This window comes from Sparus aurata, chromosome 22 (assembly GCF_900880675.1).
Source record: "Sparus aurata chromosome 22, fSpaAur1.1, whole genome shotgun sequence".
NCBI lineage: Eukaryota > Metazoa > Chordata > Actinopteri > Spariformes > Sparidae > Sparus > Sparus aurata.
The window spans coordinates 14,666,727-14,686,362 of NC_044208.1; the positions used below are offsets into that span (position 1 = coordinate 14,666,727).

The 19,636-nt window shown below is 38.5% G+C and overlaps 2 protein-coding genes and 1 long non-coding RNA gene across 3 annotated transcripts in view; 1 reads left to right on the plus strand and 2 right to left on the minus strand.

The window, feature by feature from the left end:
• On the minus strand, window positions 1-8,017 carry LOC115574520 (serine/threonine-protein phosphatase PP1-beta catalytic subunit-like). The gene is made up of 8 exons (XM_030406111.1): window positions 7,868-8,017; window positions 5,105-5,236; window positions 4,767-4,997; window positions 4,357-4,461; window positions 3,293-3,364; window positions 2,915-3,066; window positions 2,501-2,635; window positions 1-2,411 (listed from the first exon to the last, which is right to left on the minus strand). Exons 1-8 carry the CDS (start codon window positions 7,917-7,919, stop codon window positions 2,307-2,309), a joined length of 984 nt encoding a protein of 327 aa, XP_030261971.1. The 5' UTR covers window positions 7,920-8,017; the 3' UTR covers window positions 1-2,306.
• The window catches only part of LOC115574524 (uncharacterized), a 17,678-nt gene continuing 5,463 nt past the window's right edge, over window positions 7,422-19,636 (plus strand). Inside the window, exons 1-3 of the long non-coding RNA XR_003982508.1 lie at window positions 7,422-7,639; window positions 16,881-17,079; window positions 18,011-18,104. This is a non-coding gene — a long non-coding RNA (uncharacterized LOC115574524). The remainder of the gene's footprint in view (window positions 7,640-16,880; window positions 17,080-18,010; window positions 18,105-19,636) is intronic.
• The window catches only part of LOC115574523 (phospholipase B1, membrane-associated-like), a 16,751-nt gene continuing 8,937 nt past the window's right edge, over window positions 11,823-19,636 (minus strand). The window contains exons 24-42 of the mRNA XM_030406114.1: window positions 18,972-19,053; window positions 18,767-18,871; window positions 17,998-18,093; window positions 17,730-17,801; window positions 17,533-17,610; window positions 16,964-17,024; window positions 16,714-16,772; window positions 16,372-16,439; window positions 16,243-16,286; window positions 15,149-15,248; window positions 15,008-15,059; window positions 14,844-14,924; window positions 14,678-14,743; window positions 14,476-14,570; window positions 13,579-13,660; window positions 13,379-13,483; window positions 13,197-13,292; window positions 13,038-13,112; window positions 11,823-12,730 (exon numbers count right to left, since the gene is read on the minus strand). Coding sequence (XP_030261974.1) covers window positions 12,449-12,730; window positions 13,038-13,112; window positions 13,197-13,292; window positions 13,379-13,483; window positions 13,579-13,660; window positions 14,476-14,570; window positions 14,678-14,743; window positions 14,844-14,924; window positions 15,008-15,059; window positions 15,149-15,248; window positions 16,243-16,286; window positions 16,372-16,439; window positions 16,714-16,772; window positions 16,964-17,024; window positions 17,533-17,610; window positions 17,730-17,801; window positions 17,998-18,093; window positions 18,767-18,871; window positions 18,972-19,053 — 1,699 coding nt within the window. The 3' untranslated portion in view covers window positions 11,823-12,448. The remainder of the gene's footprint in view (window positions 12,731-13,037; window positions 13,113-13,196; window positions 13,293-13,378; window positions 13,484-13,578; window positions 13,661-14,475; window positions 14,571-14,677; window positions 14,744-14,843; window positions 14,925-15,007; window positions 15,060-15,148; window positions 15,249-16,242; window positions 16,287-16,371; window positions 16,440-16,713; window positions 16,773-16,963; window positions 17,025-17,532; window positions 17,611-17,729; window positions 17,802-17,997; window positions 18,094-18,766; window positions 18,872-18,971; window positions 19,054-19,636) is intronic.

Below are 19,636 nucleotides of genomic sequence, written 5' to 3' on the forward strand. Positions count from 1 at the left end.
TCAACAGCACTTCCATTTATTTCACTCGTTTGAAACAAACTCTTACAAATCTCAAAATGTCTCAACATACTGTTTCCAACTTGAAGACCAACAGATTTACAAGGCAAAAGGCAAGATTTAAATAAATAAAAACACATCGGTTAAATGTTCGTTAGTGAGCTGGAAATGATTTACTTCATTCAAGGACCAGTAAGTGGGAACAACAAACAGAATGCCATCGTCTTGACTTGATGGTTTGACCTTTACAATGTCATGCAATGACTGGAAGTGCAACGATGTTCAGTGTGTAAGAGCTCGACATCTACTGGGGAAAAAAAAAAAGAATCTACTAACAACTACTTCTTGACCCTGTACTGTACGCCACTTTCTTCACCATCTTTTCTTGCACTGACACATCCGTCTCTACTTTTCTACACACCTACTGTACTCAACAGACTTTAGGACACAAACTCGAAGTGCGCACTCGTGTTTTGTTCCCACATTTCCACGGACACTGACTGACATCAAAACTGAAAATGCATCTTGCATTACTCAACCACAAACAGTCCTTCAGTGATATGAGGGTTACAAAAGTTTCAGAGCTTGGTGTTGCTTATGAAAAAGGCTGGAAACACTGATCTAATGTAGAGCATCTACTGTGTATGAATGCCCTGATAAAAGGTACAGCATCAGCTGGCTGTGTCCTTTTTTAAAGTAGGCTTTACAAATGTTTATACTTGCATATTGCAAGAGTTTTAGCAATATTTATTGCACTTATATTGTCAAAATCTCAGGATTTTTTTGATACCTCCGCTTGGAGAAAAACATTCTTGAGTCGAAGGGAAAGTCATGGCAATGTCGAAGTTATAAACAGGAAAAATCTGTTTGTGTTGCAAAGATTGCAAGAGTTAGATGAGAAGATTGTTATATCATGTCCGTCTACATACTTGCCAACCCTACCGATTTGCATTGCCCTCTCCAGGTTTCCTCCCACGTTCACAAATCTCTCGGATATCTCCCTGTTTATGACTATTTTTGATTTTTCCCCTTTTAGTTATCACAACCTGTTTCTACAATGTGAGAGGGGGCAGCAGACATGGAGAGGAGAAAGAATATTTAAAGAAATGTATCCCTGACTCCCTGGGGGAAGAAATTCCTGTTTCTTATGTAAAGTTTTATAGGAAAATCTGCCACATGGATTTTTGCTGTCAGTCATGGAGGCCAAGTGATACATTTAACTTTACGCCTCAGATTTGCGCAAGAGGGCGGTTTACTCTGTGTTGTATTCACAGAATTTATTTTGTTTGACATGAAAATGCTTTTTTATTTTACTAATTATTTGGTTATTTTCATTCTTTACCTCCAGAACACCGCTTTGTTATGAAATTCTCCCTATTTTTGAGGTCTCAAGGTTGGCAAGAATGTCTGTCCATTGAATATGAAGCTACAGCCAGCTTAGCACCAACTCTGATCGTCTAAAGCTCGTCAGTGAACACTTTTCTGTTGTGTTTGTTTAATCCATACAAAGACCGTCAAAAAACTATTTTTTTGAAGGTTACTTGCCTGACTGTAATAGTGAAACATACTGATTTCTTTTTACACTTCAATCAACATGTATATTGTTTGTTTAAAGAGCTGGTAGGTGGATTTTGCTGCAATCGCACAGAGCCAGGCGAACTGTTTCCCCCGGTTTCTAATCTGTGCTAAGAGAAGTTAGTCTATTGCTGGTATTACTTTCATATTTGACAGACATGGGAGTGGTATTGATCTTCTCTCTTGTCAAGAAAGCAAATAAGATTTTTCACAAAATGTCAAACTATACCTTTAAGCAGTGAAGTAGCTAATAGTATATAATGGGGTAATGGCAGTAATTAGGCTAATTATTGGAAGTTTAGGCAAATCAAGGTGAGACAGGTCTGGGAGAGTTCATGGATCTTAGGTTGTCGAGGACAAAGAACCCGTCTGAGTCTCACAAGCGTACATGCATTCACAAAATCACAATGGAAATCTGATGGCGCAGAGAAGCATCTTTTCCTAACATCTTGCCAACTCCACAAGAGTCTGCTTTTAATATTGCTGAATGGACTGAGTAGTAGAAGTGAGGGCTGAGTTAATACATACTGATGGCATCGAAAGAAATGGAGAAAATACCACTCACATATTCATAAAAATACCCACAGAACAAGCAAAAAACACTCCTGGAGTTTCTGTTAACACATGAACAAGCTGACTGAGAGAGGGCTGGAGTGTTTGAGGCAGCCTGCAGGAACGAGGGCCAGAGACCAGCCGGGGGTGGGGGGAGGAGCAGGAGAGTCAGGGCCAGCCGCTCACCTCTTCTTCGGTGCCTGAGTGGTGCGTGGCGGGGTGACAGGGCGCCCAGAGTTCACCCCTCCGTACTGGTATTTAGCTTTTTTTTCTGACGGCTTCAGGATCTGAGAGGAAGGAGAGTGGTGTGAGGAGTACAATAAAAGAATATAAATCAGGATTCATGTTAAACTGCAACAAACACTGAGTTCTCTACCTGAAAGGAGCACATAAGGGACTCGTCCACACTCATCATGCCGCCCGCGTTGTCAAACTCCCCGCAGTAGTTGGGGGCTGAGAATAGCGTCACCAGCTGTCGTTTGGCAAAGAACTCGTAGCCGTCCTCAACAACCTGGAAGGAGGCAGGATAAGAGCTGATTATTTGGCAGTAGATTTGATAGTCTATTACTGCTTCTAGCTGTGCAAATGTGATTTTTTTTTCATTTGTTTTTAGATTGTTGGTCATACAAAATAATTAATTACAATACGTCTATTGGCCCCTTGGAAACTTTGATGGACATTTTCTGACATTAAACTGATCAAACATTCAAGAAAATAACTTCTACTTGCAGCCCTAACCAGGACTAAAAATAATCTTTCATGTGGCCCATATTAACAGAGCAGGTGTTACCTGGTGTGCTCGGCAGATGAGGTCCAGGTCGTGACGGTTTAGAAACTTGCTGACGACGTCGGCCCCAAAGGTAAAAGAAACTCCTCGATCGTTCTCCCCCCAGCCCTGGACATCTTTGTCTGGGTCGGACCACAGCAGGTCACACAGCAAGCCTGTCACACAAAAGAGCAAAGAACAGTCACAAAAACAAACAGTTGAGTCAAACAGAAAAAAACAAATACATAGAAATTAGTCTGAATCATCAGCTGTATCCGTTTTGGTCTGGAGAAATTATTGATTGATTTTTATTGCCAAAACTAATAGCATTATTTCTATAAGCCTCCAAGTCGGGTCTCTTTTTAGTTCAGTGACACAAACACATACTGAAGGACAACAGACCTGTGTCAGGGACATCAGTGGGTCTCATAATGCGTCGAATCTGTTCCATGGACTGCAGATCAGGTGAGAGCCCTGAGGAAGACACAATTGTGTAAAAAGAGACAAGCAATACACAAAATCCTATGCGAATGGACATAAAAATAAATACAGTTGACTTTGACAGCTTGATTCCACTGGACAGGGCTCTGTGAAGTTGTATCCTGGACATGGTTTTGTTCTGTCCTTAGCCTGCTATCATACCTGGGAGCATTTCAGAAGCAGAGCGTTTTGCTTCCATGAATTATTCACTTTAATGTAGTTCATTTTGTCATATTTTCTTGATTTCTGTGCTTCTAGAATAGGTAAGTCAGCATTTCTTTTTTAGCCTATTCTTATGATAAAGTGCACAGAGTCTTTTCATTTGGAAAACTGCGCTCTATGACATTTCTGTGTCTGACTTCCTACCTGGAGCAGAGTAGGAGTTTCTGGCACAACTTCACCTACTTCAAAGTTGCTTGGAGAAGGGAAAACATCTCATGAGGTCAAAAGCTCCAGCAACACTTATAGTAGGACAACTTTATTATTAGGGTCATAATGAAGGCCACAAGCCGAAACGCGTTGTGTGAATAAAGTTGCTCTACATACACTACAGACTTCCTACCCAGTTCAACCTGCTCAATGCAGGCTGATGCTGCGTTCGTCAAAAATATCTTAGGCTCGTATTTCAAGGGAACAAAGCGGAGTTCCACTTCTGAAACACTCCGTGGTTCTTCTAGTGGAATCATAAGCACTGACTAAAACGGCTGCGATCAGCTCCAGTGGCCACATCACAGCTGATGGAATGATATATGGGACAAAAACATCCTAATTGAAAATTACATTTTCATTAGCATAAAGTAAGGAATGACCTCATACAGTATATCACCATAACATGATGTAGTTACTTCCCAATGTGATAGTAACATAGAAAAATTATAAAAGATGACATTCTAGTTATTCCATTAATTTACACAAAGATGAATGTATCATCCTCATTTTTCAGTGGTAGGTTACTGGCTGCTACATAACAGAGATGCTTAACAAACCTCCATGGCAGCAGAAAATCTTCTCATCAATAATTGCAGCGATGGGCAGACAATTAAAACAGTCGGTGAAGGTCTTCCAGAGCTTTATGTTGAACCTGCGCTTGCCTGAGGAAAAGGAGAAAAAAAAGGATAATTGTAAAATTAGGCTTTTCACTTCAGAATTGATATTCCTGGGGGAGATTTATTTCCTCTTTGGTGAAGAGAAAGTAGAATAAAAAAATGTTGGTGTAATTTTAAAAAAATCTTTGTTAGGTGTGAAAGTAAGATTATTTGCTTTGCCAAAGACAAACTAAATGCTGTAATATGAATCGCCAGGCTGGATTACAAATGTTGTTTCTTTGGCCAAATGCAAAACAAACAATAGGCCATCTCACTAATAGGAATACTGCAGCCAGTGAACAAGAACTTACACTCATCATAGAAGCCATAGATGCGGTTGATGGAGGCACACTCATGGTTCCCCCTGAGCAAGAAGAAGTTTTCTGGATATTTGATCTTGTAGGCGAGCAGCAGGCAGATGGTCTCCAGCGACTGCTTCCCTCTATCCACATAATCTCCCAGGAAAAGATAGTTGGCCTCCGGAGGGAAGCCGCCATACTCAAATAGCCTCAGCAAGTCTGTGTACTGACCATGGATGTCACCTGTAGGGATAACATCATGTGTTTTCTTATCACCTTCTACAGTAAACAACAACTAAGTCACACAGGGATGATATATATATATGGCTGTTAATAGATGCTGTTCTCACCACAGATTTTGAGTGGCGCCTCCAGTTCTAGCAGGATCGGCTGACTGAGGAAAATCTCTCTGGACTTGATGCAGAGCCCCCTCACTTCAGCCTCCGTCATCTGTACGACCTTCCCTGGACGACATCCTCGCACTGCAAGACAAAAGCACAAAGAGGTCAATAGTTGGCATGGGCTTATCCTCAAACAGCGGTCAGAAAGGGCACCAGAAATGATGACAATTAGGGCATTGAGTTACTTGTCAAATTGATATGAATCAAATTTGAGAACAGGCTAGTTAGCTACGTTTTCAATCCATAGGCTATATCACTGCTATTATGACCATTGAAAAAAAGTCTAATGATAGCCAATGTAATAAATAATAGCAAAATCTTATGAACATTCACATTTAGTTTTAAAATGTTAGTATTGACATCTGTAGCAGTTATCTGAGAGTAATAGCGCTTCAATGTGTTTTCTTTCAAGGGTGGAGTTGGCTCCCTTGTTGTTTACATTTGCAACACAGTGTGCCGTTAAAGAGAGCTGACTAATGCATATGCTTTGCTTCTGGCCTGACTAGACATGCCATTTACTCCAGTCAACACTGGTTGTTATGAACTGGCATGTACAGGAATGAACAGCTTGCCGGCTCAGCTGGAAGTGTGAGAGTGAGAGAGAGCAGAGTAGTGCAAGCGGGAAAAACAGTCTAGAGGTCAGCTTCATGTATACAGAACATGCTTATGTTAGCAATTTTACAGTATTTGTTATAATTGCATTTCTATAGCTGAAGCAGCTTAGTTTTTTTTTGGACACAGCAAAGTATCTCGTATGTGTCTGAGTAGCAAAAAAGTAACACAAAACCATAAACATTCAAGAGGAAAATACATTATTAGCAAAATAAACACACAGACCAATAATAATTATGAATACATATGGAAATGATACATGATAAATGATATTGAACCAATGGAGTGGACAGATGTTTTAAAATAAAAACAGCAACAACAACAACAACAACAACAACAATGATAATACTTGGTGAATTTCCCCAGTGAGGGATCAATGAATTCATGTTTCTTATCTTATAAACGTATTTATTGCACCTTTCTAAACTAAAAGTTACAAAGTGCTCTACATCAGCAACAAAGTAGAAAACAAAATAAAAAATAAAAATAATTAGTAACTTCTTCTTGTAATGTATATAGCATATATTTGCATAGGAATTTATATTGTTATAGTAATTTGAAAGGGTGACAGATATGGCTTTTTCGGGGCTGATTTGATTATTAGAAATGAGGGTGACTGAAAACTTATGTTTGGGACTGATATTCGTTTGCGGTAAAAATGTAACGCTTTATGTCAAACATAGAACAGCCAGAGATGTAAATAACCAAAATACATTTGCTTCAGTACTGTTCTTATGCACAATTTTGAGGTCTGAGAGTACTTCCTTGTTCAGCTACTTTATACTTCCTCTCCACTACATTTATTTGATGAATTTAGTTAGTTCAGTGTTCAGAGGACATTATGTGAGAGGATGCTGCATCATGGCCAAAGAAGCGCATTTTCAAATTAGTTTATTTTATCAAAAATCTGAAAGAAATATCACTAATACCAATAATCAGAAAATCTGTAACAGTAATAAAAGTATTTATAAAGGTTTTAAGAATAATAGGATTTAGCGGTTACTCCACTGCAGTAGACATCTACATAACCCCTTCAAAATAGCATATGTAGAGAGCTGAAGTCACGCCTCCTCTGGTGGACCCCATTGGACCTTATTTGGGAAAAACTTTGAGGTAGTTCAACAAGACTACGTCACTAACGCGACTGTTAGTTCTTAAGTCTTTATAATTACATATTTTTACGGCCTAATATTTCATTAATTTTACAACAAACTGCAACTTTCTCAAGTTGAAACAATCATCCTTTAAATCGAAAACCATATATGTAATTCATGGCACAATTCAAGTAGGATCAAAAAATATTTGTCTACATTCACTGCCATACAATTTTTTTCTGACATAAAGGCCCGTGGAGCAAACCGGATATGGGCGTGACTTCGGCGCTCTATCGAAAAAAATAAGTTATTAGCATGATTTTTCACTTGTTTGGGAATTAAAACAAACACTGATAACAAATATAACTGTGCGGTTTAATGATGTATGCATGAAAGCGTTCAAAATTAATCTAATAAACTGAAAATGAATCAGGTGAAACGGCTTAGTTGTGCAGGCTCCTACGTAAAGGGGGTGTGTCCCAGGGAGGTAACGTTAGCCGACATGCTAGCTAGCTTCCTTGCCAACGAGAATAGTTGACGTTACTTAGCAACCGCGGCATTTCGCGGTTCTTTCTCGTTATGGCGTCTTTACTATGAAAACATTAACCAGTGCGTATTATGCTTTTCTTCTACATTACCTTTATAACATTAAGTTCTACCACCAACTTGTTAACATAGTTAGCTCCCTACGTGGCGGCAGCAGGCTGAATTGTTCCGCTTCCCTCCCTTTTTGAGCACACTGACCTGACAAACGTTAACTACAATCCAACATTAGAGGGTAGGTTGCTGCTCCGTGCTTTCACATCATGACAACGTTCACCGAAAGGCTTTAACGCAGCGGCTAGCTTACGGGCTGTTGATGAAAACCACAGATAACGAAGGATGCGGGCTGTTAAAATGATTTGAAACATAGCGTGAAGTTGGCTGGTTGAAAACACGAACGAACGATTTAGTCGTTTCCTTGATAAATGACGCAGAGAGAGAAAATATCACCATGGTACGCTACCTTCGAGTAGTCGAGAGATGATGCTGTCAACGTTTAACTCGCTTTCCGCCATGTTTCTGATACTCGCACAGGCAGGATGTTGGGCAATACTGGCCCGGAGTGTAGACTTGTAGGCTCTTCAGTAGGACCAGCCTTCCAAGTCATGCACAAGGGCAGTCATCACCAATACGATTTAAGTCCATTATGGAGGTACTTTATATTGGAATCAATGTTACATTTATCTTTTTAGTCTCCTCAGTATTTAAGAGGAATAACTTTATACTCAACTGAATTTATTGGATAGTTACTCAGTGTTCAATTCAGATTTTAGATACAAAGCAATTATAATACTATAGCACACTTACTATAGCACTACTGTAAATAGTTTATTCATTTTGGAGGTGATTTTTAGGTGAGATTTCTCCACATTGCTGCAATGAAATGTAACCAAATGTGTACCTGTGATAGTGTACGGCATCAGGAAGAAAATGGAATAATAACGATGAACGAACTATGAAGGAATTGATTTGCCATAAGGTCAAAGTTCAGAAAACAGGGTTGGGAGGGTTACTTTAAAAATGTAGTCCGATACAGTTACTAATTACCTGTTAAAAAATGTAGTCAGTAACGTAATCCAAGTACCACAATATTAAAGTAATGTAACTTGATTACTTTAAGTTACTTTTGGATTACCTCAATACAAATGCAAATAAAGACAAGAAAGAAGAAATATCCATAATACATATCCATACATCACATATTACAACAACAACAACAACAATAATAATAATAATAGTAACAATAATAATAATAATAATAATGGTAACAATTATTATTAGTGTTATTGTAACTACTATTTCTAGTAATAGCAGTTGTAAAACACCCCCACCTATAGGATGTGTGTCACTTATATGTCTCCCAAAATTACCCATACAATTTCCTAATATAATCATGCTATTTTAATACCTTGTTTTGATATAAAGTGTTAGTGACCCATTTCAGTCACTGCAGGTGTTTCAGGCAATTTTGAAACGTACAAGCCCCACAAGGTGGCAGTAGCTACATTTCAAGTGCCTATGGGGCCCTCGCAAGTCCACGAGTTTTCCACGATGAAGTCCGTGCAAATGTTTCACAATAAAAGCCTATTGAGCTCTTTTGATACGGACACAGGAAGTGTTGAGTTTGTATTAACAATGTAATGTCTTAATTTTAACAGGGCAAACGCGAGCGAACCAAAACGAGCCTTCGTACTACAGCATGTTAAATTATATCAGAAATAAAAACTTCTGGGATCATTTAGCTAAATGATGTTACGGTATTCACATTTGAACGTCATGCTCAAACTTCAAAACTACCAAAAAACCTAAACACGTACCATCCCGGTCACCAGCAGCACCACCCACAGACCCAAAATAGTAGTAGTAGTAGCAGCAGCAGTAGCAGTGGTAGTAACAATGACAGCCCGAGCCTGGTTAGCAGGCTAACTAACGTTAACTTTAGCTAACAGAATTTCTGTGTAGCTGGCTAACGTTCGCAGTTTCGCTTAAATGTTTCTTTAAATTAGATGTGGAGTCCTTGGACGATGACAGTGTGTGCACAGCTGGGAGGCATAGCTTGCACTGTACAGTGATGTTGTTCCCCCTTACTTCTTTAGAAACAAAGTAATGGCGAAATTTCCACGCAGTGAAAGCATTTTTTTTCTCTAGCGCTCGAGGCCATAATGAGCCGTCTGGCTTCACTTGAGAGCAGAGCGTCGATGTGACTGACTTGTCGTGAATTGTAGTAATGTGTGCGCGCGTGCATACAGCATTGACGCATTGGCAAGTGTTAGAGTCATTCAATCATTCACATTCATTCATCATTCATCATCATATATTTTAATTGTAATCCAACTAATAATCCCAATTTTTTCCAGATGTATCTGTAATCTGATTATGTCTTTTTTTTCTGTAACTGTAACGGAATACAGTTACTGTTTTTTTGTATCCTAATTACGTAACGCCGTTACATGTAGTCCGTTACTCCCCAAGTCTGTCAGAATATTATATAAATAAAGTGTCATATGTTCAATTTCCAAAAAAGCTCCTACAGGAGGTGTTTGTTTATGAGCATGTTTCAAGCCGTTTGGAGTCCACTGGTACCCACTTTTGGTATCACTTAGTTTCACATAGTTGGACTTGGGCTTAAAGGCAGTAAACTGACTTCAGTCAAAGTCTAACTGAGGGTTAGACCTAAGATAGTTGTGAAAAATAGAAATTCCACCAAAATCCATAAAAACAGGTGTGTCTCATTCAACTTGTAACTAAAGACATTGTGGCATTGATTTTGAGTCTCTGGATCAAATGACCTAGAAGCTACTGTAAAAAATAGAAATTCCATCAAAAGTACACTTGTGAATAAATTGTGTATTTAACATACAAAAATCTGATGACAGTCTTCATCAAAGTTTTGGATGTTAAATACACAATTTAGCATTATACTTAGCCCACCCCTATAAAGTCCCCTAAAAAAACATGAGAAACAAACACAGCACACTGCCTACTGAGAAAAGAAAGTGTTTATTGGAAAATTTCAACAAACAGGTACAGTGGGAATAATTAGGTTTGATACCATTAAGGAGAACATGAGATTATCACTCACTCACTTGGGAACGATCGGTAAAATAAAACTTACACCTGATTAAACTTGAGGAAAATGTTTAATCTTCATAAAGAACACATATCAGCAAAACATGTAGGCTGTATGTATCTTCTAATCTAGGACCTTCACTTAGCATTAGGACCATGCTTACCCTATTTTCTCTAGTTCAGGCGCAAAAAATGACAGCGGCTCACTTTATCACACTCTTGCAAACACTGGCTCACTTTACCGCAGTACATATAAGAATCAGAATCAGAATCAGAAATCCTTTAATGTCCTGCAGACGGGGAAATGTGTTTGTCCCAGCAGCGACACAATATTACATGACAAAAACCAATAGCAAAAACAAACAATATAATTAAAAAGAGAAGAAATAGAATAGAATAGAAGTATATTTACATGATATAGTGCAACATTAACAGCAAATTTTTATACACAGATTTTAAATACAAATAATATGGGTGTTAAGGAAATTGACCAGATAGTGCAAAAACAGTAATGAGTTTTGTACAGACATATTGCACAGTGCAGAGTACAGGGTGAGGTCTATAGGCTACTGGGAGCAGTGCTGGTTGTACAGTCTGACAGCAGCAGGAAGGAAGGACCTTTGATACCTCTCCTTCACACACTTTGGGTGTAACAGTCTGTTGCTGAAGGAGCTGCCCAGTGCTGTGAGAGTGACCTGCAGGGGGTGGGACTCCTGCACCAGTAGCAATGACAGCTTGTCCATCATCCTACTCTCTCCCACCACCTGCACTGGGTCAAGAGGGCATCCCAGGATGGAGTGTAAACACACGTGTAAACACATAAGAAACATGTAAACACATAAGAAATAAAACAAAGATAACGTTAATATACAAAAGAAAAAGTCAGGGCGCCATTTAGCTCAGTTGGTAGAGCGGGCGTCCCATATGCTGAGGCTCTGCTGCGGACTCCTGGCCTGGGTCCTTTTGCTGTGTGTCACTTCCCCTCTCTCTCTCTCCCTGTTCCCTGTCACCCTCTTCAGCTGTACTATCAATAAAGCCATAAAAGGCCAAAAAAAGAAAAAGACGAACACATAATACAATAATATGCAGACTCTACAGACTCAAAGTTGTTCTGAACTATTCCATCATGATCAGCTCACCATTCAGACAGACCCATGATTTACACTGCTCAAAATTAGTTGGGGATATTGTTATTGTGTCTATGTTTGGCTCAATTTATTTTTTATATATTTTGTGACACAACTGAATTTTTATTTTGCGTTCTGTGATCACACACATGTGACAATACAATACTCGTCATTGTTTCAGTGGATAAAATACTGTTGTTGACAAAGTACATCAGCCACAACTTGAATATTGTACCCATTTTATTTTATTAATAAATAAAAATGAGGATAGAGAAATCTACAGGACATCAGGATTCAACGGGGTCAGCCAATGACATTTGTAAACCATTTCTGTACAGTATAAAAATCACAAATATTTACATTCATGTAGCAGCATCAAATATTATTTTTGATACAAATTAATCACATTTGCCCTATAGCTTGAACAGGCTACTAGTACTGCCAATCCAACAGTGAATTAACATCCGAGTTCTATGCAGCTTTCAGTGTATTGTTTTGAGAGCCACATGATTCGGATAATAGTTTAATTTCAATAGCTCCCACAATACAACTTCAGATGAGCTGCATCGAGTTACACAGCAGGGAGCTAAAAAACAACAACGAGCAAGCGAACAAAGTTAAATATTTCCCAAAACAAAGAGAGCATCTTGACTTTCTCAGGAATCGTGGACCCAAACAAGGGCTCAATACAATTGAATAACTGACTTCATGCGAACAGGTGGCAAGAAGAAGTAATGTTGCTGTTTGAGTCTTCTTTCTGCCCGCTAGTGGTCAAAAATGGCTTTACACAGCTTTAAGGACTTAAATATAATGTTGACAATAAATACAGCTTGAGAAGAACAAACACATTAAAAACCACTGTGTCTCATTTCTACAGCTCTCTCTGCTTTGTTTTTCCGACACTGACAGCAGGAGAGAATCAGCCAGGCAAAAGTAACGCCAGCCACTAAACAGACGATTCCCACAATCACCGGCACCCACACAGGCATGGAGGAGGGACATTTTGGCACAGGGATAGTTGGTGCAGTGTTGACAGGAGGACTAGCTGTTGAGGTGGGAATGCTAGTTGTGGTGGAGGTCACTGGTGGACTTGGAAGGCTGTTGATCTTAGTGTAGATGAAGGGATTCACCTGTAGGAAACATGAAATATCTCAGAGCAGAACTGCAAGAAACTGAGAACTTTAAAAAAAAAAATTGGGAGAGAATCAATGTGCCCTGAAGAAAATCCACAATTCAATTGAAATATTATGGCTTAATGAGTCAAATTATATGGCGAGCAAAAATACTAAACATTGAATGAAATAAATAACTAATTGAATAACAACAGAAAAAATGTGTAATATAATATAATATTGGAGGATAATCCAGAACAGCTTAGATCTAGTTTGGTGATAAAGCAAAAACTGGAGCTGTGATTTCAGAAATATCCACACATACCTCGGAGGGACAGTGAATCTTGGATCGGTCATATGTGAAGTTGTTGTAGGCCTGCTTTCTGCCTACGGGCTCCAACTGTTAAGATAGAGAAATTCTGTAAAACCAGAAACACTTGGGCACATTGTGCTTGAGTTCGGTCTGTTGCTTCTCCGTTCTCACCATGTTATTCCACAGGGCAATGGCCATCTCAGCATGAGCTCGCTCACTTATGTGGAAACAGTCCACAGAGAAGAAACTGGGATCAGCCTCACCGACCTGTGAAACATTTAGATTTAGGGTAACTTCTCGTTACTTATGTTTGGATGCTTGTTTTTATGTATTTTTATGTCTCTGTAACGTACTCCAATGTAAGGGATGAAGGAATTATGTAAAAAGGGTTGAAGGACAACAGCAAAGTCTTCTTTTCCATCATAGCGATCTCCAGAAATAAGTTGCAGGAGCTCAGCCTAGGGGAAAAGAAAGAAAATTTGAGAAATGACAGACGTAACCCCCTCTTTTGGAAAAAATTTTTAAAATGGTTAAAAGAGCTCTTTGCTTCTACCTGATACTCGTGATTGATTCGTTTGATCTCTTCCAGCTCTGGGGAGGTTTTATCCGGGTTGATAACACAGGGACAGCTAGTCCTTTAAAAAAAAAGGAGAAAAGAAATGATTTCAAATAACAAAATCAAATATTTTTTCATACCAAAATCCTCAAATTCTAAATTACATACTTGATTGATTAAGGGAAAATAGATAGTTGTAAAGGTTTACACTAGTAGGGAGTTGTGCTTGAGTTAGAGAACATAACAGCCAGTCAAAACAAATATCACTGAATAATCTAATCGGAAGCGCTTTACCACTGATTCGGAAAGCCTGTCTCTTTTAACCATCATATCTGCTTTAGAAAATCCTGATCTTTCTAAGATTTTAATATTTGGAGTTTTAAAGCTGCATCTACTGTTTTTTAACCACTTGGGGGCAGCATAAATCAGCTTTAACAAAGTGCTGATGAAACTAAGTCAGATATTCACTCTCCTTTTTGCTCTTTTTTGGTCTCCACCAACTTCTTGATATAAATATCTGTATCTTTAGCCACTAAATATTCCACTGTGTTCACATGCTAGTGCTTAACTCTGTCTGTCGGCTGTTCAGTGCTGAATTGGTAGTTTAGTGGGAGTTTAAGAGTTTTTTTTTCGATTAAAAAAACGTAATCATACGACACGATACGATACGATACGATACGATACGATATGATACGTAGAACTCAGGGGAACTGCAGAGTCTAGTGAGCGACTCCTTTCACATTATACATCGTTGATAATATCATATATATATATATAATCTAAAAAATAAAATATCTATATAATATAAAAATATTGATAACAGACAATTATGTGACTTCTGATGTTCTACATGACGTATAGATTGTAAAACCCATAAAAAGAGACACTACAAACCTCTGCAGGAGGGAACAACTAATCGTGTTCCTCTTAACTGTCTTCAACAGCTCTATCTGCAAGATCTCCACGACATTAACCAGCACCCTTGGTACCTAAAGATACAGAGAAAGAGAGGAGGCTGAAAAGGCAGCAAAGGCACGACCCACTTGTTCTCAAAAGGACAGCAAGTGATAATAACTTATAGCTTTTAATATCTCACCTCTTTGTACAACATGTCCAAGCTGAGCATCAGATTGTGGCTGTAGTTCATCGGTGACAAGTTATTCTGCAGAGATATGCAAAGTGTGGTTTTTACCGCAGTTCCACCACATCACACAAAAAATGTGTGGTTCTCCATATACACTGTGATTTTAAAGAACACTTACTTGGTCTATGCAGTAATGGCAAAGATCATTCCCCCCGACGAATATTGTCACAAGTTTCCAGTCCGTTTCAAAATTCACTGCCTGTGGAGCATGTATATAAAATATGAGCATGACAGAGGTAGACTATCTGTTTTATAAATGACTTAGTTTTAGGGGTGTCTGACCTTATTCTCTTTCATGGCCTTGATAAGAGCTTGGACTTGTGCTGGGATTGCTCTGTATTAGAACAAATACAGGTAGTAGACGTTAGAGAGGTGACAACAATGAGTTCGGTAAAGGTTATACTAAAAAGAAAAGGCACATACGAGGTCTTTGCTCCAGATGCAGCCATGTTGAAGCCCTTCTGTAAAGAGCCCACACCTTTGGAGAAGCCTTTTAAAGAGGGGTTGAACATCTTTAAAATATCTGAGGAGAGAAAGATAAAAAAGGATCAGGTAAACAAAGTGAGTAAAAGGGTCTTTTCTTGCCACATTACAGCTCTAAAACTGAAAAGCAATAATTCATGCTACTTAAAGGAGAAGTCTGTTTCTGTGCCTAAGTAACAAATTGGGACAACAATTACTGAAACTGGTCCAGTCCAGAGTGAGATTGCTTGTTTTGGGGCTTTTAGTTATTAATTTAGTAGTATTCTTCAGTTTTATTTTGTAAGTTCACCTCTGTTGTATGTCATGTTTTGCTTTACGCTTCCTGTCTTTGTCTTTTTCCTTAGTTTTTTTTCCAGCATGTGTTCTTTTTATTAATTAGTCCCAGTATATCTGAGCCCATGTATTTCCCATACTCATCGTTGGTTCGTCTGCATTTCTTGTGTCCAGCCTTTTGTTTTTTTACGTGCCTGCCTTGGTGTCTTGCAATAGGTTATTGGCCTTGATTATTATTAGTGTCTAACAACATAATGGAAAGGACCCTTACAGAGTCTGACCTTTTTTTAAAATTAGAGAATAAGATCTTTCTTGTCTAACCAGAAACAGCCTCACCAATGCCACCAGACTCCATTTGCAGAAACCACTTGGTTTGTGTTTCTGTTCATCTATGAAAATAACTGGAAGAGCAAGAGGGAGTATGTTGTGGAGTATAGGGGTGCAAATTTGGCATATTTTAACATCCAATGCGGTGGATTAAGGGTTTATTTTGACCAAACCAGAGCTAATGGTTTTGGGATCGGTGACAAGACGAACCAAGATTGTGTTTCTGTCAGCTGGAGTTCCCCTTTAGGAACTGATCGCTTGGTTTGGGCCTCGCATGAGGCTTATTGTTTAAAAACAGCCCCAATGTAAGGCTGAATATGTGTGATAGATTTCCAATATGGTATTATGAAAAGAATGCTCTTCTGCTGGATTATATTAGATATTACAGATATTGTTATTCCTGTCAGATATTAACTCAGAAAAACTAAACTCACTTGGTAGTGTTGTGACAGTGTCCAGAGCCTTATCTCCTCCAATGCTGCAAGAAGAAGTAAGAAACATTAGCGCGGCTCTTAAATGTGATGTTTAATTTAAACCTCATTAAGACGGCTGGCATATTGTACCTCCATGATACCCCTTTATACTCTTTACTGAGTTCAAACACGTTCTTTGCCTTCGCTCCAGTGCCGGCCTGCGAACAGAGAACAAACATATCTTACATCAAAGATTGAACATGAGAACATAAAACGGATCATCATCAATGGTGCAAGCTATCTGGCTGATAACAAATTGATTAGATAGTTCATAGTTCAAAGACACTAAATAGCTGATAACAACAGGTTGGAACTAAAGAAACATAATAATTAACAATAAGTCCTTGTTTGTTGCTGCTTGATGTTTGACTTCTTCTTCCTTTCATTTTTCTGAAAATAATAAACTGGATATCTGTGTATTACAACACTAACCGTTGTAGAGTCTCCCACTGCTGCCACTACCTTGATGTCTGCTGGTCTCAGCTCATGGACTACAGATGAAACACAAAAAGGAGATTCAACCCACTGACGTCAAGATAAAGCACAAATATCTCCAAAATACATTGTAATATTTCAGCCCATTCCCTTCTGTTTTTCAGCTTCAGTGAACTGCAGATAAAAGAGGACATCAAATCTCATATTGAATGTCTGCCGATGCTGTAGAGACGACTGTATGTCTCACCTGAAGTTGGCACAGTGTCAGATGGAGCAAGGTCCACACAGGAGAAGTCACTTCCCCAGTCCTGGAGGACAAGAATCATCAAATGATCAGCAGGAATAGAAAATAGGTGGAAAAATGTATGGACATAAGGAGTCATTCAAACTGTATTCTTAGCTGCATTTTTCTGATGGTGAATTAGCTGCAATGATTATTTCCTTATTGATTGATTTGTTGATTATTTTTCAATAAATCAACTGCTCCTTTAGTCTAATTAAGTGTCTCAAAATAGAGAACATGCCCATGATAAATTACCAAAGTCCAAAGTGACATCATAAATGGCTTATTTTGTGACACTAAAAATCCGAAAAACACACAGAGAAGCAACACAGCCAGAACCTGATAAATTGCTTAACAATGCTTTATGATGATCAAATAGTCATTGGTTGTTTTTTATTATCGAAAAACAATTTATCAACCAACTATTTCAACAGTATTGGAGTTACTGTGAGAGTTTTGAGATTATTTCAGGTCTTTGTTTATTAGACATTGCATATTTTATTTGTACTATAAGTCACTTAAAATAAGCTTACTTTGATAGGTCCAGGTGTTGGAGAGGGACCAGCATACATGTAATCGCTGTTGTTATAGGTCCGGATATACGGCGAAGTCTGTAGACAAAGCGAAAAAACTTTATATTATTATATAACATGATCAGTGAATTTGAACCCTCAAAGTATGGAATAATAACAACAATAGAATAATGAATTATTTAAACACAATTTCCTACCTGGGTTGGACATGTCAGGTTCAAGTCCTTCGTGAAGTCCTGTGTGAAGGTCTTATTGCCCAGAGGTTCCAGCTGAGGAAACAAGGGTCAAAGGGACAGCTGAGTATCATTCAGGAATTTTGATATGAAATACACTGTAACATTAAACACAATGATGTTATCATAAAAAAGCAAACTTTATCAAGCCTTTATCCACCAACATTCTAGCTAGCTGTCAAGTGTTAATTGGACAAAATATTGTAAAAGCATCTTCTGGTCTCATACTTACCATGTTGTTCCAGAGGGAGCGAGCCATCAGTGTCTGGGCCTTCTGGCTGAGATGGAAGCAGTCAGCACTGAAGAAGGAGCGATCAAGGCGGCCATCCTGTGCAAAAGGTAGGTAGACGTATGAACCTATAGGACTACTCACTATTTAGTGCAGGCTACAGAAAAACCAACAACTGCAAAAACAAAAAAAAAACAACTGAAAAACTGTAGATGAACTGAGCCTTGAAGTCCACATGGCAACCACAGTACAACTTTTGAAACTTTCACTTATTCTGTTAACATTAATTAATGTTACCAATTTATGTTAAATAAATAGTTAGCTTAGCATAAATACTGGAAACAAGGAGAAACAGTTAGCCTGGAACTTTCCACAGGCAACAAAATCTGTTCTCCATTACCTCTAAAGCTCGCTAAGAAACATTTTTTACTTTGTACAGAGCCAGGCTAGCTGTTTCGGCCTATTTCTAGCTTTGTGCTGAGCAAGGCTAAGCTAAGCTAACTGGTGGCTGGCTGTAGCCTGATATTTTCTGTACAAACATTTGATTAAGCGAACAAGTATAGCTCCCAAACTTTATGCCGGACAATTCCTTACTGACTAAATCATGCTAATGTTGGCCCACCATAAGGTTCAAGAAGGACCGAGAAGTGAAAAGGTCTGGGCACCCATGATTATGGTGCTAAACATGTGCTTATAAATTGGATGCCTGATGGACCAAATGCTAGCAAAGTGTGTGTAGTCCACATGTGAAAGACAGAGATTTGTCACTGACCGGCAGTTTAGGGACGACGATTTCTCTAAAGAAAGGCTGGATGACCACAGTGAAGTCGGAGCGAGTGTCATACTGGCCAGACTCCACAAGCTCATGCAGTGATTTCTTAAAGAAAGACAGAAAGAGAAGGTGTCAGTGCCTGAAGATAGACTGGACTGTTTAACTATCACAATCACAATCACAATCACGTGGTTTATCTTCCTACCTGATAGTGTCTGTTAAGGTCTTCAACCATTTGAAGAGCTTTGGAGTTGGCTTTAGGCAAGATAACACAAGGACACAGAATACTGGAAAAGGAGACATAACAAGGGGCTATATCACTGTTTATGTTTTTATCACACTTTTATAGTCACTGACTATACTTTCTATAGGTACTCTTTTTTGTGATCAGTTAATTTAGTTTTGCTGCGATCAATTAGCTGCTAAACAAGCTAGCCATTATGCTAGCTCTCTAGAGTTAATGAACTGCTAGTACAACATTCTAGTTAGCTGTCTAGGCTCGGCTGCACCAACAAGGATTAATTTAATCAGAGTTTGGTAAAACTAGGTTTAAAATGAGTGAATTCAAAATTGATATTATGCAGAGCTCTATTGCATTATTAAAAAATAACCTCTGCTAAGTAAAGCAAAGTTAATTTATGTAAGCTAAAGTTAAATAGACTTTAATCATTGTGGAGATGCTGAACAAATTATGATAAATGTATAACTTGTGGCTGCTCTGAAAACCCAACATTTCCTTATTTTGCTGCTTCATAATAAAACCTTTTTAAATGACAAAATGACATAGGGCTTTGATAAGAATTTATCTAAAATTTGCGTTTAATTCATTTTACAGTTGCACTGTTCTGTATTTTACTTTTTATTGTTAGT